This window comes from Galleria mellonella, unplaced genomic scaffold (genome assembly GCF_026898425.1).
Source record: "Galleria mellonella isolate WM207_F2 unplaced genomic scaffold, CSIRO_AGI_GalMel_v1 utg150, whole genome shotgun sequence".
NCBI lineage: Eukaryota > Metazoa > Arthropoda > Insecta > Lepidoptera > Pyralidae > Galleria > Galleria mellonella.
In genome coordinates, this window is record NW_026442002.1 from 1,794,103 (window position 1) to 1,821,604 (window position 27,502).

General features: G+C 36.4%; 2 protein-coding genes across 3 annotated transcripts in view; both read left to right on the forward strand.

Moving 5' to 3' along the window:
• Positions 1-435: 435 nt before the first annotated feature.
• LOC113520881 (uncharacterized) lies at positions 436-16,816 on the forward strand. The gene is made up of 5 exons (XM_052892138.1): positions 436-592; positions 4,467-4,603; positions 7,110-7,283; positions 8,435-8,927; positions 9,625-16,816. Exons 1-5 carry the CDS (start codon positions 535-537, stop codon positions 9,663-9,665), a joined length of 903 nt encoding a protein of 300 aa, XP_052748098.1. The 5' UTR covers positions 436-534; the 3' UTR covers positions 9,666-16,816.
• Positions 16,817-18,288: 1,472 nt separating this feature from the next.
• Positions 18,289-27,502, forward strand: part of LOC113520880 (uncharacterized) — a 43,390-nt gene continuing 34,176 nt past the window's right edge. The window contains exon 1 of one of the 2 annotated variants that reach the window (XM_052892108.1): positions 18,289-18,760. In XM_052892108.1, the coding sequence (XP_052748068.1) occupies positions 18,556-18,760 (205 nt within the window). In that variant the 5' untranslated portion in view covers positions 18,289-18,555. The remainder of the gene's footprint in view (positions 18,761-27,502) is intronic. The other variant, XM_052892109.1, reaches the window with a different exon arrangement.

Consider the following 27,502-nt stretch of genomic DNA (forward strand, 5'->3'; position numbering starts at 1 on the left):
GAATTTACGGATCACAGATGGTTGCCGTAAGCTACCGCCATTTCATCCATCTTGCATTAATTCGTTACAGTTATATTATACTTTATATATTATACTTTACAGTTCGTTCTAATTTACCATTAATTCTTTATATTGATATCAAAGAAAATTCCATGAGGTGTTCATTGCGAGAGAAAGCAAATTGTACTTCCGAAGTAAGGACACCAAGGTTATTTGTAGTACTTATGCTACGTCTGAACTCAAATTAATATCTAACTAATAAATCTTCACTTTTTAAAATTTATTCGAGTCTATTTTTAAGAAGAATTCCTAGAATTTTTTCCATGATCGGAAAGAGGGCAATCGGTCTATAACAATTAGAATCTTTTTTATACGTTTTGATTTGACATTGATGTTAAATTGACAGCAATGTACTGACAGTCAATGACACTGACACTTTCGAGTTCCCAAGTCTAACCTATTGGAATTTGTGATAAGAATACTCGAATATTATTGTTAAAAAATCCACTAAAAACAACTTTATAAATATGAAGAATGGACGATAATGCAAGGAACTCATCATCTTATCACTTGGATCAAGAAATACTCGATGGTATGCGTTGTTTACTGTATTTAAAAAGTTTGTAATTCGATTCCTATGTTCTCAGAAGCGATGCAACAGGTATTTTGTAATGTGACGTAGATTTATTTCCTGGCGTTACACAGTTTTTTCCTTTTTGCTCAATCTGATTTATACTTTACATGTGCATTACATTCTCGGGTTTTATTTTCATTCGTCTGTTTATAAAAAAAAAAATTAAAAACAAATCATCATTACCGCCCAAGACGTACGTAATATGATAACAGTACTGCGTTTAAAGTTTTGCTTACATACATAAATACAATTTTGTATTTTATTGTTGCATTACATATGCCTATAAAAAATATATTATCTGTTAGTATCTGTGTAATAAAATTATTAAAAAAATTACAACACAAGTCTATGTTAGAATATTTATCTTCAATAAAAAAAAAAATAGGTTTTTATGGCGTGCGTGATTAAAAAAAATACACAGAAAACTTTTTTAGTATATAATGCATAAAAATGCATGGTATTTACTATATATTAAAAGTTGTCACATTAGGCAAAAACCTGTAATAAAACAATTGTAATAAACTAGTAAATAATTTAATATTGCGTCTGTGATTATTTTTTATATACTTCACCAATTTCGTTAATTCTTATTGGGATTTATAGAGTTTGTTCTATTATATTGACCCCATATGAATAAAATTCTGCTTGTTTTGTTGAAAAATCTACATTTTGACACTCAATTATGCAAATTCAAATATATGAAATTTTTTACATCTACAATATATACATATGTCTATATACTATTTTGTTTTTATACTTATGAAATTTTACTTTATATTTTTTTTTTTATACCACTGAGGTGGCAAACATAATAATATATAATTCCTTATTTTATGTAGTTTTTGATATGAAATCTTATTTCATATTTTATGAAGTCTGATTTAATCTTCACTATTTTATTTATTCATTAGTACAAATATGTGTACATGGCGGACTTAATGCTAAAAGCATTCTCTCCCAGTCAACCAAAAGTCAGAATACTCGAATGCGGTACTAGTAATTATTGATATACATACATACTAAAATTACATATATAAACGAATAAATATATATTCTCCTACAATTCTTGCCTTTAGACCGCACACATATTTGATGTTTTTTTTTTTAATGCATATATATACATATATATATTATCATGTAATTAACTGTATAAATATTTGATTCATGAGTACATATATAATTTGCAAAATTTGCAGGATTTATGTAGACAACAGTATGTTATAACATCTTTATAATCTCATTATGCATTAATAAACAATTAAATTAAATATGTAATCAATTTAAAAAATATTTTTACACATAAAAAGCAATTAACAGTGACATGGTTTGTTTTTTTTTGCTGGCTATTGCTGAGGCAGGTCATTAGTATTGAATAATTTAGAAAAGTAATAAAATAGTGTGTCTTCATGTGGTCCCTGCATAGAATGGGCCGTCCCGTTTCCGTGGGTGTCGTAAGAGGTGATTTAGAGAGGGCGATGGAAAAGCAGCAGCATCCCTCTTAAAACATCTCTAAAAGCCTAACCGCAGTTGCCAACCCGCCTGCCAAGCGTGGCAACTACTGGCAAAACTCCCTATTATATATCAAATAAGGAATAACACAAATTAATCATGTTTTTTTATTGAGAATGGCTTATTACAATTGATGATCGGTTATATGTTAGTACCCTACATAATAATAGCTTTTTCCATAAAAAGTTATAACAGTGAGGGTGGTTCTAGAAAAACTCTGACACATAGAATTATTGATATACCACACTCCCCTTATGGGGAAGGCTTATGTCCAGCAGTGGACACTTAATGGTTGAAATAATAATAATTTAATAATAGAATAGTACCTCGTAATGAAGCCTGCCCAACACAGATAGAGTATTCCTACACAACAAAGTAACTTAAAGTTTTAGGAGTTAAGACCGAATGTAAAGTATCACACACAAGCCCAAGAGGTTTAAGTGGTACTAAAAATCCAATTTTTTTAATGTATTTATGTATGATAATAAAATAAAAAAAAAATGTTGAATAAAATTGATTATATATTATATATATATATATATATATATATATATATATATATATATATATATATATATATATATATATATATATATATATATATATATATATATTATACTTATTATGTTATATCGTCAATTATATTTAAAATTTTTGAATTGTCTACATTTATGTTTTTTAACCTGTGGCCCATAGACTTTTAGGTTCATGGGTGTATGTATGGGGTCAACAATTTCATCGCTGGACCATTTAATAATAACAAATAAATATAATTAAAATCAGACTTTAAATTAAAAGTAAATAAAATATCTGAAACTAAATATAAACAATGTATAAATATTGATTGGATTGAGGATTAAAACAATTAGTAATAACAATTCTTACAAAAAAAAGAATATATATACAAACTTACAAAAAAAAAAATAGGTTTTGTATATATAGATTATCTTCCCTCAGTATGGCTGTATGATTGTATACCTTTGCTCATAGCATAAATCGACCGTCTGTCAACTCACATAATGGCGGTATTTTGACCGATAGGTGTTGATTTACGGCGTTATCGAGGACGGCCACCTGACCAGCCTCTCACATATCATCGGCACGACGTGTGAAGTATATTGTGGAATTTTTAATGTGTAACGGACTATTATAACGTATCCTTGTGTGGTCCCAGTATTGTATGGATCAATCCTTCCTTTCCTGCGGGTGTCGTAAGAGGCGACTAACGGAAATTTATGGTCAAGGGATAGGTAGCCATGTCGCTTTAAGAAAACGTCACCAAAGCCTAACTACGGTTGCCAACCCGCTTGTCAAGCGTGGTAAGTAATGGCAAAACCCACCAAGAGGATGGTTTATGTTCAGCATTGGACAGTTAAAGGGTGATATGATGATGATGATGATGATAGACTATAATTATCGCCGTGCGGTCCCGGCGTAGAACGGGCCACCCCTTCCTATCCCGTGGGTGTCGCAAGAGGCGACTAAGGGAACTTAATGGTTGAGAAATGGGCTGTACAGTCCCTTTTAAAAAACCACCAAAAGTCTAGCTACGTTTGCCAAGTGTGGCAACTACTGGCAAAACTTCCCTAATGGAAGAGGCCTATATTTTTTTTTTATACAACTTAGAATGGCAAACAAGCTGACGGTCCACCTGATGGAAAGTGGTAACCGTCGCCTATAGACATGAGCAGTACCATGCACATAACAGAGTATACTGTCTCACCCATGGTACCCCACATGCATTGCCATTCCTGAGGACTCAGGTGTTATTCCTCTGTACCCTGTAAATTCACGCCATATCCTACCGATCAAACCGAAACACAGCCATGCAAACACAACTGCTTCACGGTTGAAACACGAATGGGACAGAGGTACCCAAGCAATCGACTTTTGTACAAAGTCTCCCTCTAGTAGAATGTGGCCTATGTTTGGTTAAGCAGTGGACAATTAAGGGCTGATATCAGTATCAATATCGAGGTTTTTTTTTGATGGGTGAAAATGATAAGGTAACCCCGCCTGCGCTAACGGGATACGCTGGCGGAGCACCAGTGAAGGGTGATAGATATAAATGAAAACAGGCTAGTTAGCCCATCATGATGAATTCATCAGGAATTAACCATGATAGTTTCCAGGAACCGCGTGGAGGTCGACCTGGTTGGGTATATTGCTAGCAATTGGATTCTCAGTCTCCATTACTAACAATCCCTTTCCCCCCATCAATATCGAGGTAGACTTTAAGATCCATTTATCTATGGCTCTATGTTTATAAACTTTTGTCTGAATTAAAAAAAAAATAAAATTAAATAAAAAAAAAACTTTCCAGCGCGAGGAATCAACATGACAGTGGAAGAAGTGGCCGGTTTACCAACAATAAAATATTCGGAACGCGTCCAGTCGTTAAAACTTAAAGAGGAAGATCTGGCATTCCTGAAGGGATTACGTAGAAGGATCAAGAACAGGGTATGTATTATGGGGTACCATATAGTGGGGGTGGGTAATATATTTAAATTCAGAACATCTCTATTCAAATAGGCTTGTTTACAAGCACTTATAAATCGTAATTTTTTTTTTAATCTACTGCAGGTTTCGGAAGGTTGTCGTTGTTATCTGTTGACCTGCCCTTTCATTCTCACCTGTCATTCTTTACTGGTGCCCCGCCAGCGTATGCCGATAGCGCAGGCGGGGTTACCATTCCATTATGTGATATATTTAAAAAAAAAAATAACTAACTCGGTGTGAACGTGACATAAATGTAAGTTATTCAGCGAAGTGTGAACAGTCTGCGGTCGGCGAGTGACGGCAGACGGTAACACGATATGCCCCCGGTTTGGTATTACGTTCTCACGGCACGCTGCGTGCGGAATTGTTTTAAAGGCCTTGATAACGTGCTTACGGGCGGTTTTTAGGGTTCCACAATCTATACGTATTTAAACGCGTAATAAAACTTTTTTTCAATTAAAAGTTAAAATTAAAGTAAAAACTAAAATTTCATCCCATCAATCTGGACGAGTGGCGGTCCACCACCGTGCGTTTTTCAAGGCACTCTCTTCCACGCACAACCACTCTTTGGAATCAACTTCCAGCAGCAGTATTTCCGAACCGATACGACAACATAACCTTCAATTTCCTTCATGCTCGTTTGCACACAACACCCCCTGTGTTGTAAAAAAAAAAGTTAACAAAAATTATGAATGACTACCACAAACTTCGTATTGATAAAAGATAGAAAATAAAAAGCTACAATCATAGTATTTTTGGACTGGTCTGTCCATACGAAAATTATAGAAAAAAAAACCCTAATTTTTTATCTTTTTTTTAAAGATATCTTTAGAGAAAAAATTTTTAGAAAAAAAAAACAAACACACAGAAAACAAATATACAAAACTGTTTCGAACATAACGACAGCTTACCTGAACAAACATACGAAAAAAAATCTTAAATTGTTTAGCTTCATTGTGCCCTACAAGGGCAAGTTCTGCGTGTCCTACCGCCTGTACAATGGATTGTGCTCAGAGGAATTGTTCAATATGATGCACACAGCCACTTTCTACCGTCGTACGGCTCGCCATCGACAGGGAGTTCATCCTCATGTCCTACAGCCTCAATGGTCGCGTACTGCGCGGTTTCAGAGATGTTTCCTCCCACGAACACTCTGGTTGTGGAATAAGCTCCCTGCCGAGGTTTTCCCAAGAGACTACAGCATGGGGTTCTTCAAAAGGGGGGTAAAGAGGTTTCTTCAGGGTCGGTAACGCGCGCGTAATACCTCTGGTATTAACAACAAGACAAACAACAAACTAATAATTGAATGCCACTATTCACTGGATAGGATATCTTCCAATAACCGTATTATCCTCCAATGGATAAGAGGGCACAGTGGATCTTATGGTAACGATGCCGCAGACGAACTAGCTAGGAAAGGCTCAGGAACGAGGGTGGTAGGCCCGTATCCACTCCTTCCTCTTCCATTCTCACAACTTCGAATGTGGATTCGTCAAAGATCCTCTGACATACAAAATCAAAGATGGATACAGGCTACTGATTGCAGACAATCAAAATTGGCCGTACCTATGTTGAATCAACGACTATCAAAACGTTTATTACATTTAGACAGAAAAAACCTCAAAACAGTGATAGGGACAATAACGGGTCATTGTCCATTAAACAAACATCTACACACAATAGGAGCCACAGACAGCCCTCTATGTCGAGGCTGTTTTTAACGCCGAAGAAACGGCTGCTCACGTAATCCTGGAATGTGAGGCTGTGGCCCATCAACGTTTAGAAATCCTCGGAACGGTGAGGTCGCTCCGTGAGGCCTGTGAAGAACCCAGGAAGCTTCTGCGCTTCTGGACGGGGCTAGGTTGGCTGCACTAGCTACGACTCATACGCACAATGGCCCAAATGAGAGGCTAAGTGCGGAAAATGGAGTCCCTTTCACATTCACATTCACATTACCTCTGGTATTGCAGGTGTTCGTAGGCTACGGTAACCACTTATCATCAGGTGGGCCGTATGCTTGTTTGCTACCTCAGCGGTATAAAAAAAATGGCAAAGAAACTCCGAGCATAGCCCTCTCCTTAGCTCGCTGAGTAATTTTTTTTTTTTTTTTTTTTATATTGGTCAGATTACCACAGGAAGACATTGTACAGAACTCGTTTGCTTGGGTACCTAAATCCCATTCTTGTTTCTACCATGAAGCAGTTGTGTTTGCATGGCTGTGTTTCGGTTTGAAGGGTGGGATATGGTGTGAATTTACAGGGTACAGAGGAATAACATCTTAGTCTTCAAGAATGGCAACGCATGGGGGGTATCATAGGCGAAGCAGTATACTCTGTTATGTCCATGGTACTGCTCATGTTTATAGGCGATGGTTACCACTTTCCATCAGGTGGACCGTCAGCTTGTTTGCCATTCTAAGTTGTGTAAAAAAAAGAGATAATAATAAATTAATTATATATATCACCAGCTAGCGTCCCAGAACAGCCGCCGTCGCAGTATGGAACACCTCCGACGGTTGACCCGGGAGCTGCGGGCGGTACGCGCGTGCCGTGATGATGCAATAGAGGAGAGACGAGCTCTCGTGCTGCAGAGGGAGGCGACGCGCGACCGCTGCCAGAAGCTGCGCCTGTATATCTCACAAGTAAGTTCGTTTTTGCTGTGTGGTCCCGGCATAGAATGGACCACCCCTTCGACTAGGGTATTTAATGTTCGAGGGATAGGCAGCAGCATTCCTCTTAAGCGTGTCAATGCCAACAGCATCCTGAGTATGATAGCGGGCAGGCTGGACTGTGTGTACGTTAATAACTGCTGCGCAATTTCCAATGGAATTGTACAGCGGTGATTATCTGTTTACTGTTTAATATATTATGTGTGCGTGTGCGTGCGTGTGCGTGCGTGCGCGTGTGCGTGCGCGTGTATGTGTGTGTGTGAGTGTGTGTGTGTGTGTGCGTGTATGTGTGTGTGTATATATGTGTGTGTAAATTTACTAACATTAGTTTTAAGAATATTGTTACTAATAAATATTTAATGAACCAAAAAAGTCCGTAATAAAAATTACTATTATTAAGACATCACTAAAATCCTAACTGAGATTACCAACCCGCCTACCAAGCATGCTAACTACTGGCAAAACGCCTTAATCCCATGGCCCCCCAATAGGAGCCACAGACAGCCCTCTACGTCGAGGCTGTTTCGACGCCGAATAAACGGTTGCTCGCGTAATCTTGGAATGTAAGACTGTGGCCCATCAACGTTTAGAAATCCTCGGAACGGCGAGGTCGCTCCTTGGGGCCTGTGAAGACCCCAGGAAGCTTCTGTGCTTCTGGGCGGAGCTAGGTTGGCTGTACTAGCTACGACTCATACGCACAACGGCCCAAATGAGAGGCTAAGCGCGGAAAATAGAGTCTTTTTTTCACATTCACCCCCCATTGTCATGGACGTTACATTATAAGCAGCAACTTCATCATCATCACCATTATATTAGCTGATATCTGTTCACTGCTGAACGTAGCCCTCCACTATAGACTGCCGTAATGAATGGGACCATGGCTTATGGTTGTTTACCATTGTAAGGTATTTTGCCAGTAGTTGCCACGCTTGGCAGGCGGATTGGCATCCGCAGTTAGGCCTTTAGAGATATTGTAAGAGGGACGCTGCTGCCAATCTCTCGCCCTCCCTTAGTCGCCTCTTACGACCACGGGACAGGAAGGGGTGGCCTGTCCTATGTCGGGACCACACGGTAAAGAAGCTTAGTAAGCCGAAATACTAAAATGGAAACTGTTTCACTTTCAGATCTTGAAGGAACGTCACGACCCTACAGAAATTCCTTCCATAGAGACCGCCACGGTGGCTCACGAATCTCAACCGGATCCGCCCAAAGAGAAACGCGTAAGCGTGACAGAGACAAAAACACCCCTCCTCTCCGAATGTTTCAACAAGATAGAAAGAGACAAAAGCATATTCGAGTGTCGCATAGACAAGCTGGTGCAGCAAAGCGTGAACCATATATATAAGAATGAAAAAAAAGTGTACGCCAAAACAGTTTTTATCACAAACGAGAAATACAGTTCGGATATCAAGTCTATGGTTTTAACCGACAATATAGGGGAGGATTTGAAGGTTTTAGGTGGTGAATTGAAGGGGTTAGGCGAGGAGCTGAAGGGGATGCTGGAATGTGATAATGGGGGCGTGTTGAACTTGTGTGTGAAGGAGGGTAGAAGACGGAGTCACGGTAGGAAGCAGTCGGCGCCGAGAAGGATCGCTTACTGTTGCAACGACAGTAACGGTGAGTTGATTTAAATCGATAACTTAAGCTTGGTCACAAAACAAAATGAGACAAGGAAAACTAGATGGCGCTGGAATCGAGACTTGTGATTTGTTTTGTTTTTACAAAACAGGGGCAAACAAGCATGCGGGTAACCTAATGGTAAGTGACTACCGCCGCCCATGATCACTCACAACATCAACGGCATTGCAGGCCTTTTTAAAAGGCCGGCAACACACCTGCAACTTATCTCGGTTACGCGAACGAAGTCGCGGGTAAAAGCTAGTAGAATATAATAGAAAACTTTATTTGCTTTAATTTAATACAAATTTTACATTTAATGAGTAGACAGTTCCATATCCAGCTAATGGCAAGCATGCTATATATTTTTTAAAAGGTTATAATGGTATGGTAACCCCGTCTGCACTATCAGTATACACCGGCGGGGCACCAGTGAGGGATGATAGGTGAAGATGAACAAGATTAGTATGCCGATCATGACGAATTCAACAAGAATTATTCACGATGGTTTCCAGGGTAACCACATGGAAGTCGACTTGATAGGTATTGCCTCATCAAGTCGACCTCCACGTGGACGCTGCTGCCCATCCCTCGCCCTCCCCACAGGCGTCCTTACGACAGCCACAAGAAAGGAAGGTGGTCCATTCTATGCCGGGACCACAACAGTTAATAATCATTGTTATTTATCAATTTGCAGATGGCGTGCTCGATTTGAAAATAAAAAAAGACAATCAGTGACCTTTTATCAAGAAGCAACTGTTTACAAGACCAAATAATATAGTATGTATACAAAAAGTAGTTCGTAAGATATGCAACGACCATACAGACACACAATGCCGGGTGCATTTATGGCGTTTGTTCATAAGTGTGAATATGCAGGTAGAAGGGACACTACCGGGGATTCTGATTCTGTTGTTTATGGGATGATAATGGGATGGTAACCCCGCCTGCGCTATCGGTATACGCTGGCGGGGTACCAGTGAAGGGTGATAGGTGAAAATGAAGCAGATCAGTTGGCCCATCATGACGAAACAGGGGGAACTGCGTGGAGTTCGACCTGACAGAGTACGTTGCTAAAGATGGGGCTGTTAGACCTCTATTAAAAAAGGGGTGAAGAGTTCAAGGTCATGTGTGTAATACCTCTAAGCAGATGTTCAGAGGCTACAGTGATCACTTACCATGGGGGAGGGACGGTATTGTCAGTAATAGGTTCTCATTTCCCCATAACTACCAATACACCTTATCAGGTCGACCTCCACGCAGTTCCCCCTGGAAACTGTTATAATTAATTCTAGTGGAATTCGTCACGATTGGCTGACTGGCCTGCCTTTTCATTCCCACCTATCATCCCTCACTGGTGTCCCGCCGGTGTATACCGATGTCGCAGGCGGGGTACCATTAAATTATCTTCTATTAAAAAAACTACTTACTGTCAGGCGGGCCGTATGCTTGTGTAGTTCGTTTTAGAACTCAATAGTATAAAAATCACAAATAATTATTACTTTGTCCTTTAAGAGGTAAAGCAGTTATGGTTGGCGACCGACACACGTTATAAGCACCTGTATGTCCAGGGTACAGAGGCATAACACCTGAGTCCTCAGGAATGGCAACGCATGGGGGGTATCATGGGCGAAACAGTATACTCTGTTATGTCCATGGTACTGCTCATGTCTATATTCGACGGTTACCACTTTCCATCAGGTGGGCCGTCAGCTTGTTTGCCATTCTAAGTTGTATAAAATAATGTGTGTCGCAATATGTAATTATTTGTTGATTATGAATAAAATTACAACCCAATAGGGGGGAAAGGGATTGTTAGTAATGCGGACTATCAGTCCCATTGCTAGCAATATACCTTGTCAGGTCGATCTCCACATGGTACTCCCTGGAAACCATCGTGCTGAATTCCAGGTGTATTCATCACGATGGGCTAACTGACTTGCCTTTTCATTCTCACCTATCATCCCTCACTGGTGCTCCGCCAGCGTATACCGTTAGCGCAGGCGGGGTCACCATTCCATTATTATGCATTAAAAAAAAAACATCAAATATGTGTGCGGTCTAAAGGCAAGAATTGTAGGAGAATATATATTTATTCGTTTATATATGTAATTTTAGTATGTATGTATATCAATAATTACTAGTACCGCATTCGAGTATTCTGACACTTGCCTACGGTTAACTGGGAGAGAATGCTTTTAGCATTAAGTCCGCCATGTACACATATTTGTACTAAAAAATAAATAAATAAATAAATAGTAAAGTTGTAATGAAAAATTACCAAAAATATACAAGTGTCCTTTCTACTTACTTCATTTGTTCTTATGATTTTGTAAAAGATGGTTCCCACGCAATAGTACCATTTAATTCCTGATCCTCAAAGATTAATCCTTCTTTGCATAATGGTGGAAATTTCCATCATAACATTGAATGCCCAAAAATTATATAAAGGACCAAGTTTAAGTTGATCGTGTCTGGATACCTTTTTAATGTCTATTGCAGAAAAAAAACATAGCTGTCAAATTTATTTTTTTAACCATTTTTCCTTTAATTTTGAACATGAATTATATCACCTTGATTTATTTCACCAATAAAAAAAAATCATGCAAAGAAGGGTTAACTTCTAGATTTTGCACGGTATACACCGTCAACCGTTCAACAAGAGACTGGAATCGACGTGGTCATGTTTTTTTTTATGAATATAATTGACAGAACTCAACGCTATCGGTATACCTTGGGAGCACCAGTTAGCACCAGTAACCTCAGTTGACCTATCATGATGAATTCGACAGGAATTAACCGTGATGGGGGAACTGCGTAAAGGTAGACCTGATAAGGTATTTTGCTAACTGGGATAAGCCAGGGGAAAAGGATTGTTAGTAATGAAGACTGAGAATCCCATTGCTAGCAATATACCCAACCAGGTCGACCTCGCGGTTCCCTCTGGAAACTATCATGGTTAATTCCTGGTGAATTCATCATGATGGGCTAACTGGCCTGTTTTCATTCTCATCTATCACCCTTCACTGGTGCTACGTCAACGTATCCCGTTAGCGTAGGCGGGGTTACCATACCATTTTCACCCATAAAAAAAACTGGGATAAGCCCCCCCCTCTAAAAAAAGTGATAGACTTCAGGGTCGGTAAAGCAAAAATATATGCTGCATTGCTAGCTAGCAAAGCTGTCATGTCTCCGGTTCCTAAATGTCACGTCAATTCCTGTCTCTTGTAAAGCTTCAAGCCAAGACACCTGTAATATGTGAAGTGTGAAGGGTGACTTCGAATCCATGAGCATCCTGTAAAGGGAGTGTTATACCAGCAGAATTAAACTGTTTAATTATTATTACTATTGAAAGAAGTATAAGATATAGTATACCAGAGGGAGACTTTGTACAAAAGTCGTTTGCTTGGCCACCTCTGTCCCATTCGTGTTTCTACCGTGAAGCAGTTGTATTTGCATGGCTGTGTTTCGGTTTGAAGGGTGGGATATAGCAGTGAATTTACAGGGTACAGAGGAATAACACCCGAGTCCTCAGGAATGGCAACGCATGGGAGGTGTCATGGGCGAAACAGTTTACTCTGTTATGTCCATGGTACTGCTCATGTCTATAGGCGACGGTTACCACTTTCCATCAGGTGGGCCGTCAGCTTGTTTGCCATTCTAAGTTGTATAAAAAAAGACTGTCCTCACCAGGCAGAAAAATCTGCAGCGATGGTTTTTATCTCCTCAGGGTATAGCGTGTTATCCAAAGGAGATATATCGGTTGTGTATGAGTGGGCTACAGCTATACAACATGCGACGAAAAACGTCAAAAAAAAAGTATCTTCAATAGTGACATAATCAGTTTTGTTGATTCAAAAACTAAATTACTCTGTTTCTGAACCGATTTTGATATAATGCCAATGGGACCAATGCATAAGTGTATGTTTTCCAGTTGAGAAAAATATTTTTCCAAGTTAATTTACAAGTGACGGAGTTGCGAGGTGAGAAATATAAAAAAAATATGAACTAATTAAGTTAAGAACCTTTTTTTCAAGTCGGTTGAAAATTTGTAAGCCTTCCATACTAAACGTTGTAAAATAAGTATCATCATACCAGCCTTTAACTGTCCACTGCTGAACATAAGTCTCCCCCAAAAAGGGGAGTTTTGCCAGTAGTTGCCACGCTCGGCAGGCGGGTTGGCAACAACAGTTAGGTTTTGTGATTTTAAAAAAAAAAGAACGGTGCTTCTCATCCCTTGACCATTAAGTTCCTTTAGTAGCCTTTTACAACACCCATGGGAAAGGAAGGGGTGATCTATTCCATGCCGGGACCACTGCAAGCATATATATTTATATATAAATTTAAATATATATATATATATAAAAGAAATAATAAATATATATAAAATCTCTTTGGTAAAAATGTTAAGTTTCACTCGTAGAAGAACACTCCCTTAAAACGATGCTAACGGATTCGATACCACAGTTTCACCCCCTATTTAAAAAAGTAAATTGTAGAACAATTTATATATATATAAAAAAAATGTGCCTTCTATGAATTATTTAAACATACAAAGTATGATAGAGTGTTTTTATAAAGCAGATGAAAGATTATGTACGTAAATATAAGTGTAGACAGAGATCTGAGAATGAAAATGTCTAAGCCATATAATGGTATTAAATTTGACATAAATTTCTGTCAGATTAAATTAGTTTACTCTATCGGTGGATTAAGAATATATCATTTGTTATTTAGTATCCTGTATCAAATGGAATTGTTTAAAATAATGCCTACAGTCGTCTTTTACCATCGCATCGCTCGCCATCGACAGGGAACTCATCCTCACACGTTTGAACCTGAAATGGTCACGTACAGTGCGGTTTCAAAAAAATTTTCTCCTGCGAACGCTCAGGCTGTGGAATGAGCTCCCTGCCGAGGTTTTCCTTACAGACTACAGTATTGGGTATATTAAGCAACGCGCACGTGAAACGTCTAGTGTTGCAGGCGTCCATAGGCTGCAGTAACTGCTTACCATCAGACGGGCTGTATGCTTGTTTACTTTCGTGGTATAAAAAAAAATTAACACGTTAATTGCCATGTCAGCTATATCGTCATAGTGGTAGAATACTGACGGATCTATATATATAATAATCGTCAGATCCGTCAGTATTCTACGACTATGACGATATGTGTCTGACGCTAAGAAGTTCTACATAATCCATGTCAGACATACATGTCTGACGTACGCTATTTGGTAGAAGGCGGATAATGGTATATTGTTTCAGTTGTAATAAGTAAAGTCATCTATGTGTGATGTAAAAAATAGAGTTCTTCCGGGAATTTTGGCAAAAAAAAATTTTTGCGATACAATAAGTTAAAGATTGATGAATGTGGAAGAAGCGAAAGAGGTTCGTTTGAATCGAAGCATTTGGCGTTCCATTGTTTCTGCTTACGCTAATGGGAGACAGGCGTGACAGATATGTATGTATGTAATAAGTTTTCTTGATACATTTTTAACTAAAATATCTAATAAAGTTACCATGGCCCATGTAAATTTTTTTCTGATATCGTGGCCATTAACGTGTTAAATGCTAAACGTATGTTTTACAGGTAATTTAATAACGATACAATTCACTTAATTAAATCTGACATAAATTTCTGTCAAATTTATCTAATTTACCTTCGCGATGAATTGAAAATGTGTCATTTTTATATAGTAACCTTTAATAAATAATTTGTATTAAATACATTTAATTAAAAATGCGATTCTATTTGTATTTAATTATGAACATGTATAATAATATAAATGGCGGCCAGTAACATACGAACATTCCCTTCCAGATCAAAACGTACTTGGCTTTCTAAATAACTGTACCTTTTTTGTTGCCATATTCAGTCTGTCGTCTCAGTGTTGCCAGATGTATTTTTTTATTTTTACCAAAATGTTAATATTTTCTTTCAAATAGATATGATTTCATTTATTTTTATCCAATCACAAATTTATATTTTCTTTCAGTACATTTAGTACCACAAAGTGAAACGAAAACAAGCCCTTTCCTACGTGTTCACATCTTATCTTCTCTTATTCTCTTCTATTATTTTCTCCTTATCTTATTTCCTGCTCTTATTCTGTCCTTCTCTTATCCCATCCCCTGTTTTGCTACTTTCACTGATATATTGTATTTTTATACCACTATGTGGCAAATATAAAAAATACACAAATTACTCCAAACCCATTTTACATTTCAACAAAAATTACATTCCTCAAAATATTTTTTAGCAAACATTATTTTTCAATCTGGCAACGTTGAATCGTCTTAAAACTACTATCTATACTAACATTAGAAAGAGAAAAGATTTGTTTGTTTATTTGTAATTGATAAATTCAAAAAATGCTTAACCTATATTAACACTTTGCTGACTGGCAATACCGTCATGAGTGAAATCTTTGCAATTAAACTAAAATTGTGATAAAAACCTAAATACAAAGAAAAGTAATGTTTTGGTCAAGAACGCTTTGTAATCCAAACGGTGTTGCCCGCCATGGTAGGAGGACGTACCTACACGCTGGTGCAAAACGAAATAAGTTCTATGTAATATCAGTTTATTTCCTTTGCCGATATTTCGTATTTTTATAAAAAAAAAAGTTTCTCTTTTTATTTAAATATAAAAATGGCGTCTATCAAGGATTTGTGTGAATTACATATTATGTATAATATAGAAACCAAAGGCGAAGTAAAAAGATACATTTAATATCTTGTATTATAAATATTTGTTATAAGTGCCAAACAGTAATTTTTGCTTGTCAGTAATAACATAAAAATAAATATCCAGGTGGAACGGACACTCCTGTGGATTCAATAATATAATAGCTAAAATGGCGACCTGACGGCTCTCGGTTTTTAATAGCTAGTCAGGGCTTGCACGCAAAAACGTTGTAGTGAAAGCGCCCTTCTCGCTCACTCGCACGTATGTCGCATCGTAAGTAAATTTGCGACAACCCTGGGAGGTAATCTTTACAGCCTCTATAGAAGAAAAGGGTACATTTTGGCGATATCGGGGTGGATACTAAATTTATCTCTTAATCTATCTTTAAAATTTAAATTTCACCACAAAATCTTTATTGGACCACTATAAACTAATTTTCTAATAAATTTAATTTAAAACTAAATTATATTTTTAGTTTATGATGGTTTACAAAACAGTAATTTTGAGAAATTATCCAAAATAATAGTTTAAGAGATAGGTTCAAAGGAATTCCGCCTATTATCTCGTTAAAAAAAATAAAGTATAGTAGAATCTCGATTATCCGAATCAGATAAAACTAGAGTTATTCCGTATAATCGGAATCCGGATAATCGATTTCGAAGTCAAATAAAAAATATATTTAAATTTAATTATTTTTTTTATTATGTAAAAAATTTTACAAATGTTATTTAGATAATACGGTATAAAAAAAAATTACGTAATACCTATTTACCCAATTAATGCATAATACTATTTTTAAATCGGCAATTAGAGCCGTGAAGGATAAGTCCGGATAATCGAAGTCCGGATAATGAAGTCCGGATAATCGAAATTCAACTGTATGTGAGTGTCACTTCTACTCAGCCTATTTATTTTTATGGCAGTGATAAAAGAAAAAATACTATTTATCAAAATATTTACATATTTTCTGAGTGTACATCAGAATTATGCCAATAATGTAACTTACTAATGTGTCCATAAAATGTATAATGTAAAACGAGCCATGAAATTGTATGTTCATGACAAATCTTATACAAAATTTATATATTTAGAAGTAATATAGATTATACAATAATTTTTCTAGTTTATAAGTGAACAAATTTGTGTAAAAACAAAAACGATATAATGATGTTGAGTTTTAATAAATAATTATAATAGTTTACATTGATTTTATTTTGGAACCAGCTTTTGCTAATTTACAGGTGTATTTTCATCATTGTACTGTACATAGGCCTCCCCCATAGACTGTCACAAAGAATGGTCCTGAGCCACCTTCATCCACTCATTTCCTGCAATGCATTTGAGGTCGTCACTCCATCTAGCGGTGGGTAGTCGTACACTGCGTTTATTTATATGCAGAGCTTGTTTGCCATTCTAATTATTGCAGAAAAGAATCTTCAATTAATTGTCATTAAATATATTACTTACGTACAGATATATTCTAGTTACAATTTTATTATATTTATAAGAAAGGGCTTCAAAATATACCAGACCTTCGAAACACAACTGTGTAAACCCCATCTATATCTATCGCAGATATATTACAGTCCTTAAATTATATTGATAAAGTGACACCAAAGGAATGTTTCCCCAAAAACAAGTCAACTTTTTTATTCATCTGCACGTAAATAGGGTTACCATAATGTACATTTATATAACTAAATTGAAGAATAAAAACGATACAAAATTGTTAAAAATAAATAAAAAAAAAAATTAAATAATGTATAAAGATTTGTAATAATGCTTATCTTTACTGATTTATAACCAAATGTAAATGTGAAATTATTTTTCGTTTTAGATAACAAAATTTAAATTGTCCGCAATTTTAATCATTTAATTAACAAATGTATTGGTCCTCTATCTATGTAAGTTAGGGCCTTTTTTTATTTCTTTTAAATGGGTGATAATCGAATGGTAACCCCACCCGCGCTAATGGTATACACCGGCGGGGCACCAGTGAAGGATGAAGCAGATCAGTTAGCCAATCAAGACGAATTCAACAAGAATTGTTCACGATGGTTTCCGGGGGGAATCACGTGGAGGTCGACCTAATAGTGCATATTGTTAGCAATAGGCCTGTCATACTTCACTAACAATCCCTTTCCCCTCAGTTAGGGCTCTTTGGCGCTACAGCCACATTAGTTACTATCAGCTCTATAGCTTATTTAAAGGATGGGATCGGATAGGTCCTACCCACCACCAAAATTGTCTGGGGCCTACCCCAATATTGGAAGCTGAACCTTTAACTGTGAGCAAAGACATACCTTAGATTACATATTTTAAGAAGTCAGGTCTATGGTTAAAAATAAAAAAAGAAATGAATTAAAGTGATGAAAGAAATTCAGATTTCACAAATTTTATATAATACGACATCTCGTGGTTGGTAGCAGTATTAAAACGAGTAACATATGTAAATAAAAAGTATTTATTAATTTTATGTTAATAAATAGGCAAATTATAAATATTGAAATTATAATTAAGTATTATTTTATATTTTTTTTGTATTACATATTGTCGAAATACAAAAACTAAGAGGTAATCTTTGTTAAAGATATTAAAAAAGTTATGAAATGTATGCACAAAAGCGCCATCATACAGATCAACTCTAAAACTTTCCTTTTGTCTCCTTCAATCCAATATGGCGGTAAACGGTGTATGAAAGGTGCGGAATGTTTTGATTCGAAACGAACAATAAAAATAGTAAAAAACTGACGAAACCTGAAAAAAATACGCAATGGCCGGTGTGTGTACGAGATAAATGTGTTGAAAATAAGCTGAAAGATATTTGTTCGTCGTTGTTGAGTTAAATAAATGTAATTTTTCGTGGTGTGTTTTTTGTACTATTTTCTGCTAATGTTGTCGTTTATAGTGATAAGTGACGATAGTTTACGCGATAGATATGTCTACCGATCGTGATAAAAACACTCCATGTCCGAATCCGTGCGATATAGAAGCTGGCGCGTTTAGTGCAACCGAATTAACAGAGGTTGAAATTAAAAATGAAAATAGTGAAAAAAAGACGAAAAATTCTCGCACTGTGTCGTTTCCAGAAGATGATCAGATAGTCACGCAATATTTCGAGCCAGCAAACCCTTGGCAAGATGGTGAGTATCAATTTCCTTTCACAAGTTTGTGATCTTTGTTCCAGCCATGAACAAATAAAAAAAGCACTTTAGAATGGCCTCATACTCTGTGATTTTCAGTTTGAAAACAATGTTCCTTATTCCAAGTTTAAACTATAAATTCATAGCAATAGAGCAATGTAAACTGGTATTTATGGTAATCACGAAATTTCGACCTATATTTAAAACATTCATTATTCTTTTCTTTATTACGTAAATATTACATTTAATAACTTATTAACATATTTATTAAAATCATATAATAAACATAAAAAAATATATATTTTTATATGGAACACAATTTTTCTTATTCACATTGCCATTTCCAAAAATCTTTGTTATTGGAGTCTTACTTAGTATGAGGAGCCTGTGCTCATAATTTAAATTTTAATACACTATTGTTCCAGAGATTTTGTATGAGAAAAACTCTAAAGATTATAATAATTTTATTACTACAATAATATATATATATATATTTTTTACTTTTTTTTTAAAGATTCTTTACTGTAAAATAATTGAAATGGAATTAAAATATATATATATAATTTGTTACTTCTTTTATGTATTTTGCTGTTTTTTTTTTATATATGTATTCTTTTATTTCTTTTTTTTATATGTCTATTGTACACAAACGTCTGTTGTACACAAATTGTGTGCTGCTACTAATTACAAATAAATTATCTATCTAATTTACCTATTATATCATATATATGAAAAATATATATATGTTGTTTATCACACTTTATGTAATCCCATTGTGATTGTTTTAGTCTAGGCTCAATCAATGTACACTACATGTGAAAAATAGCAATTACAAAATACATGTCGATATTTAAAAATTCTTTTTTAAAAATATTACTATTTTTTTTTCTTGAACCAAATAAATCTAAAATTCAATAAATTTCAATAAAAACTCAAATATCACAGATGGATTGTCAGTGTCAATTTAATTGACATTGGTTTTAGGGGCATTGACATCTTAAGATCACTTATTCCATACATTTACATTATTCTAATAAATTTATTCTATACTAATACTTGTTTTTGTCTCCCTATGGGGATATACCTCCATTATCTTATTCAATTTCTCTCTATTTCACATGCCCTCTCCCCTCCCCTGCCCTTTCCGCCCCTTACCCCAATGTTTTGTACTAGTGGGTAGTGGTATTCTTTCTCAATGTCATGAAGATGATTCAAACTGTCAAATATGTCAGATTTCCTTGTTGCATGAATTTTACATAGAAATACACCAATACCATGCTATAAACATTGATGATGTTTATAGCATGGTATTGGTTATTGGACAAATCTATAGATTAAAGGGTTTTTTTTATTTTTATCTATATAAAAAAGGATGCCGAGTGACTGATTGTTTGGCCCATATATCAATGCACTAAAAAAACTTAGAACGCCAAACAAGCTGACGGCCCACCTGATGGAAAGTGGTAACCGTCGCCTATAGACATGAGCGGTACCATGGACATAACAGAGTATACTGTTTCGCCCATGATACCCCCCATGCGTTGCCATTCCTGAGGACTCAGGTGTTATGCCTCTGTATCTGTAAATTCACGCCATATCCCACCCTTCAACCCGAAACACAGCTATGCACACACAACTGCTTCACGGTAGAAACATGAATGGGACAGAGGTACCCAAGCAATCGACTTTTGTACAAAGTCTCCCTCTGGTAACATAAATAAATACATAAAATAGTAATAATAATATTAAATTATAATAATATATTAATTACATAATTAAATTATCACTACCAATACTTACTTTGCTCTTATTTCCCACTTTTTACCTGCTGTAGCAATGATATCATCACTCCAGCATTTCCTAGGTCATTCTTTCCTTCTTTTTCAATTTAGGCCGGACCACCTTGTTTCTTCTTTTGCCCATCTTTTGTCTTGGTACCGCATTAGATATTCTGTCCATTTTCATTTTCATTTTAGAGCAGGATATAGTGTGTCCGGTATATTAGTCTTTGTTTCTTATATATTCATTTCTGACAGTTTGCATTTTTTTATATTTAAAATGCTTCTATATGTAAAAATAAGGAAAATGCAGAATGTCAGAAGATTTATGATACCTTCAAAATAATGTGTACCATGTTTTTATTTTTTTATATATAACTGAAAATAGCAAACAAGCTGACGGTCAACCTAAAGTGGTAACCATGGTTTAAGTGGTAACCATCACCTATAGATATAAGCAGGACCATGGGCATAACAGAGCTTATTGTATCATCCATGATACTGAGAGTATCCCATTCCTGTGGACTCAGATTTTCCTTAATGGATGATAATGATATGGTAACTCCTATGCTATCGGTATACTTTCGAGGCACCAGTGGGAGATAATAGATGAGGACGAAAGTTGGCCAGTTAGCCCATCCTGATGAATCCAAGTAGAATTAACCATGATGGTATCTAGAGGGAACCACATGGAGGTCGACTTGACAGGATATATTGCTAGTAATGGGGCTATTTGACCTCATTACTAATTTTACATTTAACCCCGGTAATTTTCACATAAGATATTATCTGATTATGGCTGTTATGGAAAAGCTGATGGTGGGTAAAAAGAGAGAGAGAGAGAGAAGAAAAAAAAATGATGGTTTCCAAGGGAAATCACAGGGCGATTGATCTGACAGGGTGTGTTAGTAGCTATTAGACTCTATTACTAACAACCCCCTGGTTACTGTAGTTTCCCTCTCTCTTGGGTACATGTACTATATTTATTTGTATGTTATATATTTGCATGATTTGTTTTCTTTGTCACAAGTTATTAACACTTTATCCAATCTTTGGCATGGTTTCAACTTGGTAGTTTCCCCTTTTCCAGTGCAGTAACATCTCTATTTTCCATTACAAACGTTATCTCCCTTTATAAAAAATGCCATACATAATGAACTGATGTCTATGGGAATATTATACAGAGGATATTTTGTATGTAGCAGTTATGTCATGTGCATTTAGTTAAATCTTGTTGATACAGTTGTATGAGTACAGTGAGGCAGTCTTATTGCTGAGAGCAATCTCTTCAAGACAACCCAAGAGTCTTTATTTTTTAATTTTTATACAACTTAGAATCAACTTAGAATGAATCAACATCAAACATCTTTGCAAACTTATGTATATTATGTCCAAATAACTAAACAGATTTAAATGAATTTTTTTTTTCTTATATTAAATAAAAATAATTTAAAAAATCTGTATGAGTAGGTGTTCACACTCTTGTTATATTATTCACAAATAACACATTTGCTTCATAGTCCTTAACTGACTACAGATATCAATGGGAAAATAACAAAATATTTATTTATTTATTTAATACTTTATTCAATCAATCATCTTTATTCATTACTAGAGGGAGACTTTGTACAAAAGTCGTTTGCTTGGCCACCTCTGTCCCATTCGTGTTTCTACCGTGAAACAGTTATGTTTGCATGGCTGTGTTTCGGTTTGAAGGGTGGGATATGGCGTGAATTTACAAGGTACAGGAATAACACCCGAGTCCTCAGGTATGGCAACGCATGGAGGGTATCATGGGCGAAACAGTATACTCTGTTATGTCCATGGTACTGCTCATGTTTATAGGCGACGTTTACCACTTTCCATCAGGTGGGCCGTCAGCTTGTTTGCCATTACTACATATTATTTTATTACTACATACTATATAAAATAATATTAATTAAAAAAAATACAATAATTACAATACAACTCACATTAATACTATATTAAAATCCATGCATTTTTGTCATTTAGATAGTCATTTATTTTATAATATGCTTTTGTACCGAGTCCTTTTTATATATACCATAAATTTTCTTTCATTTAAATGTAAAACGTCATCTGGAAGTCACTACATAGTAAAGTCTTTAAAACTACGCAACGGATTTTGAAGCGGTTTTTTTTAATAGATAGAGTGATTCAAGAGGAAGCTTTATGTGTATAATACATGCATAATATTGTAGAGAAACATTGATAAATTTTGAGATTTCTAATGTGATGTCGTAAATAAATATTTTTTTTTGCGCTTACACTGCAAGCGCTGGCTGAACCCCACGAGATAAATTAATGTACTACAGTATTGTACACCTTAAAAAGGTCAACAAAAAAGTCCGCGATGGTATATGTCTATCTCTTAAGGATAACCCACAATAACTATTTTTTATCCTTTACATTTCACGGCAAAATGGCTTATTTACGAAGTGATTTTAAACGATACAGCAGTAATTTTTATCCAATTAGGTATCTTAAATACATTGTTCATTTAATATAGATCAATATAGTCCTTATCAGCTTTGCACCCGTGCGAAGCCGGGGCGAGTAGCTAGTTTATTGTAAAAACGTATACGGTGCCCCATGAAAGATGTACTCACTTTTCTAAGTACATATTTTTTATTATTACAATGTATGATGCCGGATAATGGGCATAAAGTCCGGATGAAGTTGAAACAAACGTTGTTAAAACCAAACATTGTAACTTGATTCAATTCCTGTGATCCATTATCATATATTATATAAATTGTTGAATTGCTTTGTCCCCTTCCTTTATTCTAATTTCTAAATTTGAAAGAGACGAAATTCGTTAATAGCAAAAAATTGGGTTTTTTTTTATGCAACTTAAAATGAAAAACAAGCTGACCGCCCACCTGATGGAATGTGGTAACCGTCGCCTATAGACATGAGCAGTACCATGGACATAACAGAGTATACTGTTATGTCCATGTTATTGATTATACTGATGTATGCTATCCAGATCTTAATGAAGATCTTCTCGATAAGCTGGAGCGTCTCCTCAGTCAAGAAATTTATCTTCAACCTTCGGAAGTTCGATAATATTTCTTTCTATCGGTCTCAGCTCAAATGGCTTCCCATTCGTCAACGCAGAAACGTTAGAACTCTTCGTACCCTCTATACTCTTCTTCGAAACCCCCAGTCTCCTGACTACTTGAGCAGCAAATTCCAGTACCTAGGTTCCAGTACTTTCCAACTATCTATCCCCTCTCACCGTACTGGTTTCGCTTCAAAATCTTTTCTTCTACATTCTTCACGAGTCTGGAACGCGCTTCCTGATGCCATTAAGATACTACCGACTGGTTTAGTCTTTAAAAAAAAAGTTTCTTGCGCACTTTATTACTTTATCCGAGCAGTAAGTACTTTATATTTTTCTCAATTTCGTATATAATATAGTATATGTCATATATATGTAAGTATATTTGGTATTTATATATATTTATTTGTTTATATATGTAATTTTAGTATGTATGTATATCAATAATTATTAGTACCGCATTCGAGTATTCTGACACTTCCCTATGGTTGACTGGGAGAGAGTGCTTTTAGCATTAAGTCCGCCATGCACACATATTTGTACTAATGAATAAATAAATATACTGTTTCGCCCATGATACCCCATATCCCACCCTTCAAACCGAAACATAGCCGTGCAAACACAACTGCTTCACGGTAGAAACACGAATGGGACAGAGGTGCCCAAGCAAACGACTTTTTTACGATGTCTTCCTCTGGTAAACTTTTTCACCTACTGAAAAATACATTTTTTTTTTTTAATGGTAATTCCGCTCACGCTAAGGGATTGTTAGTAATGAGGAATATCAGTTCCATTGCTAGCAGTATATCCAGTCTGGTCGACCTCTACGTGGTCCCCCTGGAAACCATCGTGCTGAATTCCAGGTGTACTTATCACTATGAGCCGACTGACCTGCCTTCATCCTCATCTATCATCCCTCACTGGTATCCCGTCAGCGTATACCGATAGCCTGAGCGGGGTTACCATTCCGTTTTCAGCCATTAATAAAACGTAATCTAGTACGAAGCCGGAATACATACCCTACAGCCTAAATGGTCTCGTGCAACGCGGTTTCAGAGACGTTTTCTCCCACGAATACTCAGGTTATGGAATTAGCTCCCTGCCGAGGTTTTCCCAAGAGACTACAGCATGGGGTTCTTCAAAATGGGGGTAAAGAGGTTTCTTCAGGGTCGGCAATGCGCACGTAATACCTCTGGTATTGCAGGTGTTCATAGGCTACGGTAACCGCTTACCATCAGGTGGGCCGTATGCTTGTTTGCCACCTTAGTGGTATAAAAAAAAGCAATAATTTATGTACAAAATTCTAATGGTAATAAAATTTGCAAGTATGTAACTTATAAATGTGATAGCGCAAGTGTTTATCTATCTGTCCCAATTATCTCCACTCTTGTTTACTATTAGTCATAGAATAGTTGCTAATGGCGGTTCGAGCCCCGGATGAAAAACAACATAATTAGTGGCTTTGTTTTTTTTTTTAATAGAAAAAGTGTCTAAAAAACTAGGACACGGTACGCTCGATGGTAGATAGAGATAACTTTTGCCTGTTTCATCGTTTTATTTTTTGTTTTTGTTCGCGCAAAAAGAAACATGAAAATCGGTCATGAATTGGCGACGTAACCGCGTGACATTGGGTTCATCCTCGGCAGCGTCACCACATCTTTAGGCCTATAAAATCAAAGGCAGCTGAACGCCAAAAAACCCATTTCATTTTCATTCTCTGTACTCGAATACTTCTCTTTATTAAAAGTTGTATTATTTACAATTTAAATTATTACTAACTAGCGGCCCGTCCCGGTTTCGCTCGGGTGGACATTTTTACAACATTTTAAAAAGTGGTTATTGTGACATAACGATAATAGTTGGACATATAGTGTCGCGAAGTTTTTTGTAGTTATCGATATTTTCTTCAATATTGTAGAACATACTTTTGTTCTATCACCAACAGTTTCCGCAGCGCACGCGAACAAAGATATTTTATAGCATTTTTTTACACCTTGAGTTACGTTAGTAAAGATTTAGTAAAGATTCCTAATCTTTTCTAGCACTAAATATAGCTTATTTTTCTCAGGCTGAATGTAGCTTTCTAGTGGTGTAAGGATTTTTGAAATTGGCCATGTAGTTTTTGAGTTTATTCATTACAAACATGCATATACACAAAAATACAAATCTTTCCTCTTTATAATATTAGTGTAAATATTGTATTTTTTTTTCAATCTGGTTTAAAATATAGAATATCGTTCCATATCCTTGACCAAAATATTAGTTTTTGTAGTATCCTGAACATTGGACAGACCTGGATTTAGCTGCCTTTGATTTTATATGCCTCAGTCAATAAATGTAACGATGCAGTAAAAATAATTTACTACAATATGTAAATTTACATACATACAAACGTAGAAATCCGTTGTAAATAACAATACCAACAGGTATGAAAGCACACGCGCAGTTTATATTTAGCGCGGTGCGTTACCCGTTATTTTCCTATGTTTTCCATCGATGCTGCGCTGTTTTTGGCAACTGCCACCCCAGGTGATCCCGGGCGACGTACGCGAGTTGGCGGCCTTCGATGATATTACTACATTGCAATATCGCATAATAATGAAATTTAAATTAATTTATAATAATATGGCAGAAACCCCATGACGAAACCCTATTTAGCTGTACACTGCAATCACATTGTCCATTTGGCTCGTGATAGAGTTTGTTTTGTGGGATGATAATGGAATGGTTAACTCTGCCTGGGCTATCGGTATACGCTGGTATGGCATCTGTCAAGGATGGTTTTTTTTTTATGGGTGATAATGGAATGGTAACCCCACCCGCGCTATCGGTATACACCGGCGGGGCACCAGTGAAGGATGATAGGTGAGGATGAAATAGGTCAGTTAGCCCATTGTGACGAATTCAACAAGAGTTGTTCACGATGATTTCCAGGGGAAAACCACGTGGAGGTCGATCTAATAAGGCATATTGTTAGTAATGGGGCTGTCAAACTCCATTGCTAACAAACCCTTTCCCCCTTGGGGATTACCAGTAGTTGCTACGCTTGGCTGGAGGATTGGCAACCGCAGTTCGGCTTGAGAAGTGCCAGTGAAGGATGGAACGATGTGGTTGAAGTTGGCATATTGTAGCGAATTCACTGCGAATTAACCGCGTGGTTTCCAGGGACGACCGTGTGGAGGTCGACTCGATATATTGTTTAGTATATTGCTTGCTGGGGGAGAAGGGATTGTTAGTAATGGGGATTAGTGTAATGCTAGCGGTACACCTTGTTAGGGTCGGCCTCTTCGCGGCTCATTCAGTTAAAAAAAAAGAAAAGTGCTAGCTGACTACCGCGTTACTAATAATCCTCGCTCAAAGCTCAAATCCATCGTGCGTTTTTCAACGCACTTTCTTCCATGCACAATCACTCTTTGGAATCAACTTCCAGCAGCAGTATTTCTGAACCGATACGACATCATAACCTTCAAGACAAGAGCATATTCCTTTTTAAAAGGCCGGCAGCACACCTGCAATGCCGTAGGTGTTGTGAGTGACCATGAGCGGCGGTAGTCACTTACCATCAGGTGAGCCGCATGTCCGTTTGCTCCCTGTATTGTAAAAAAAAACTTCAAGGTGTCGAAATATTTATGATTCAAAACGAAATTCTGTTCGTAATAATAGCTGTAGTTGATAATTATAGAAGAGGTGGTGGTGTGAGGGGGAAGGGGGGAGGACGGGGGCGCTGGACGCAGCGGTGACGGTGACGCGCGCAGACAGCGCGGCGCTTGCGCATCTTGGGAATATTACCTGAGTTCCTTCCATTTGCTCAAAAATCGCATTGTTATCGAGACAAATTATTTTAAAAAGCTTTTATAATTTAATCCGCCATCTTATGGC

What these genes read in the sequence shown, in the direction of transcription:
- LOC113520881 (XM_052892138.1), top strand. Translation starts at nt 535, where the DNA reads ATGGACGATAATGCAAGGAACTCATCATCTTATCACTTGGATCAAGAA. An exon ending in GGATCAAGAAATACTCGATG is followed by an intron (nt 593 to 4,466) that starts GTATGCGTTGTT and finishes AAAACTTTCCAG; the next exon opens with CGCGAGGAATCAACATGACA. An exon ending in TGCGCCTGTATATCTCACAA is followed by an intron (nt 7,284 to 8,434) that starts GTAAGTTCGTTT and finishes TTTCACTTTCAG; the next exon opens with ATCTTGAAGGAACGTCACGA.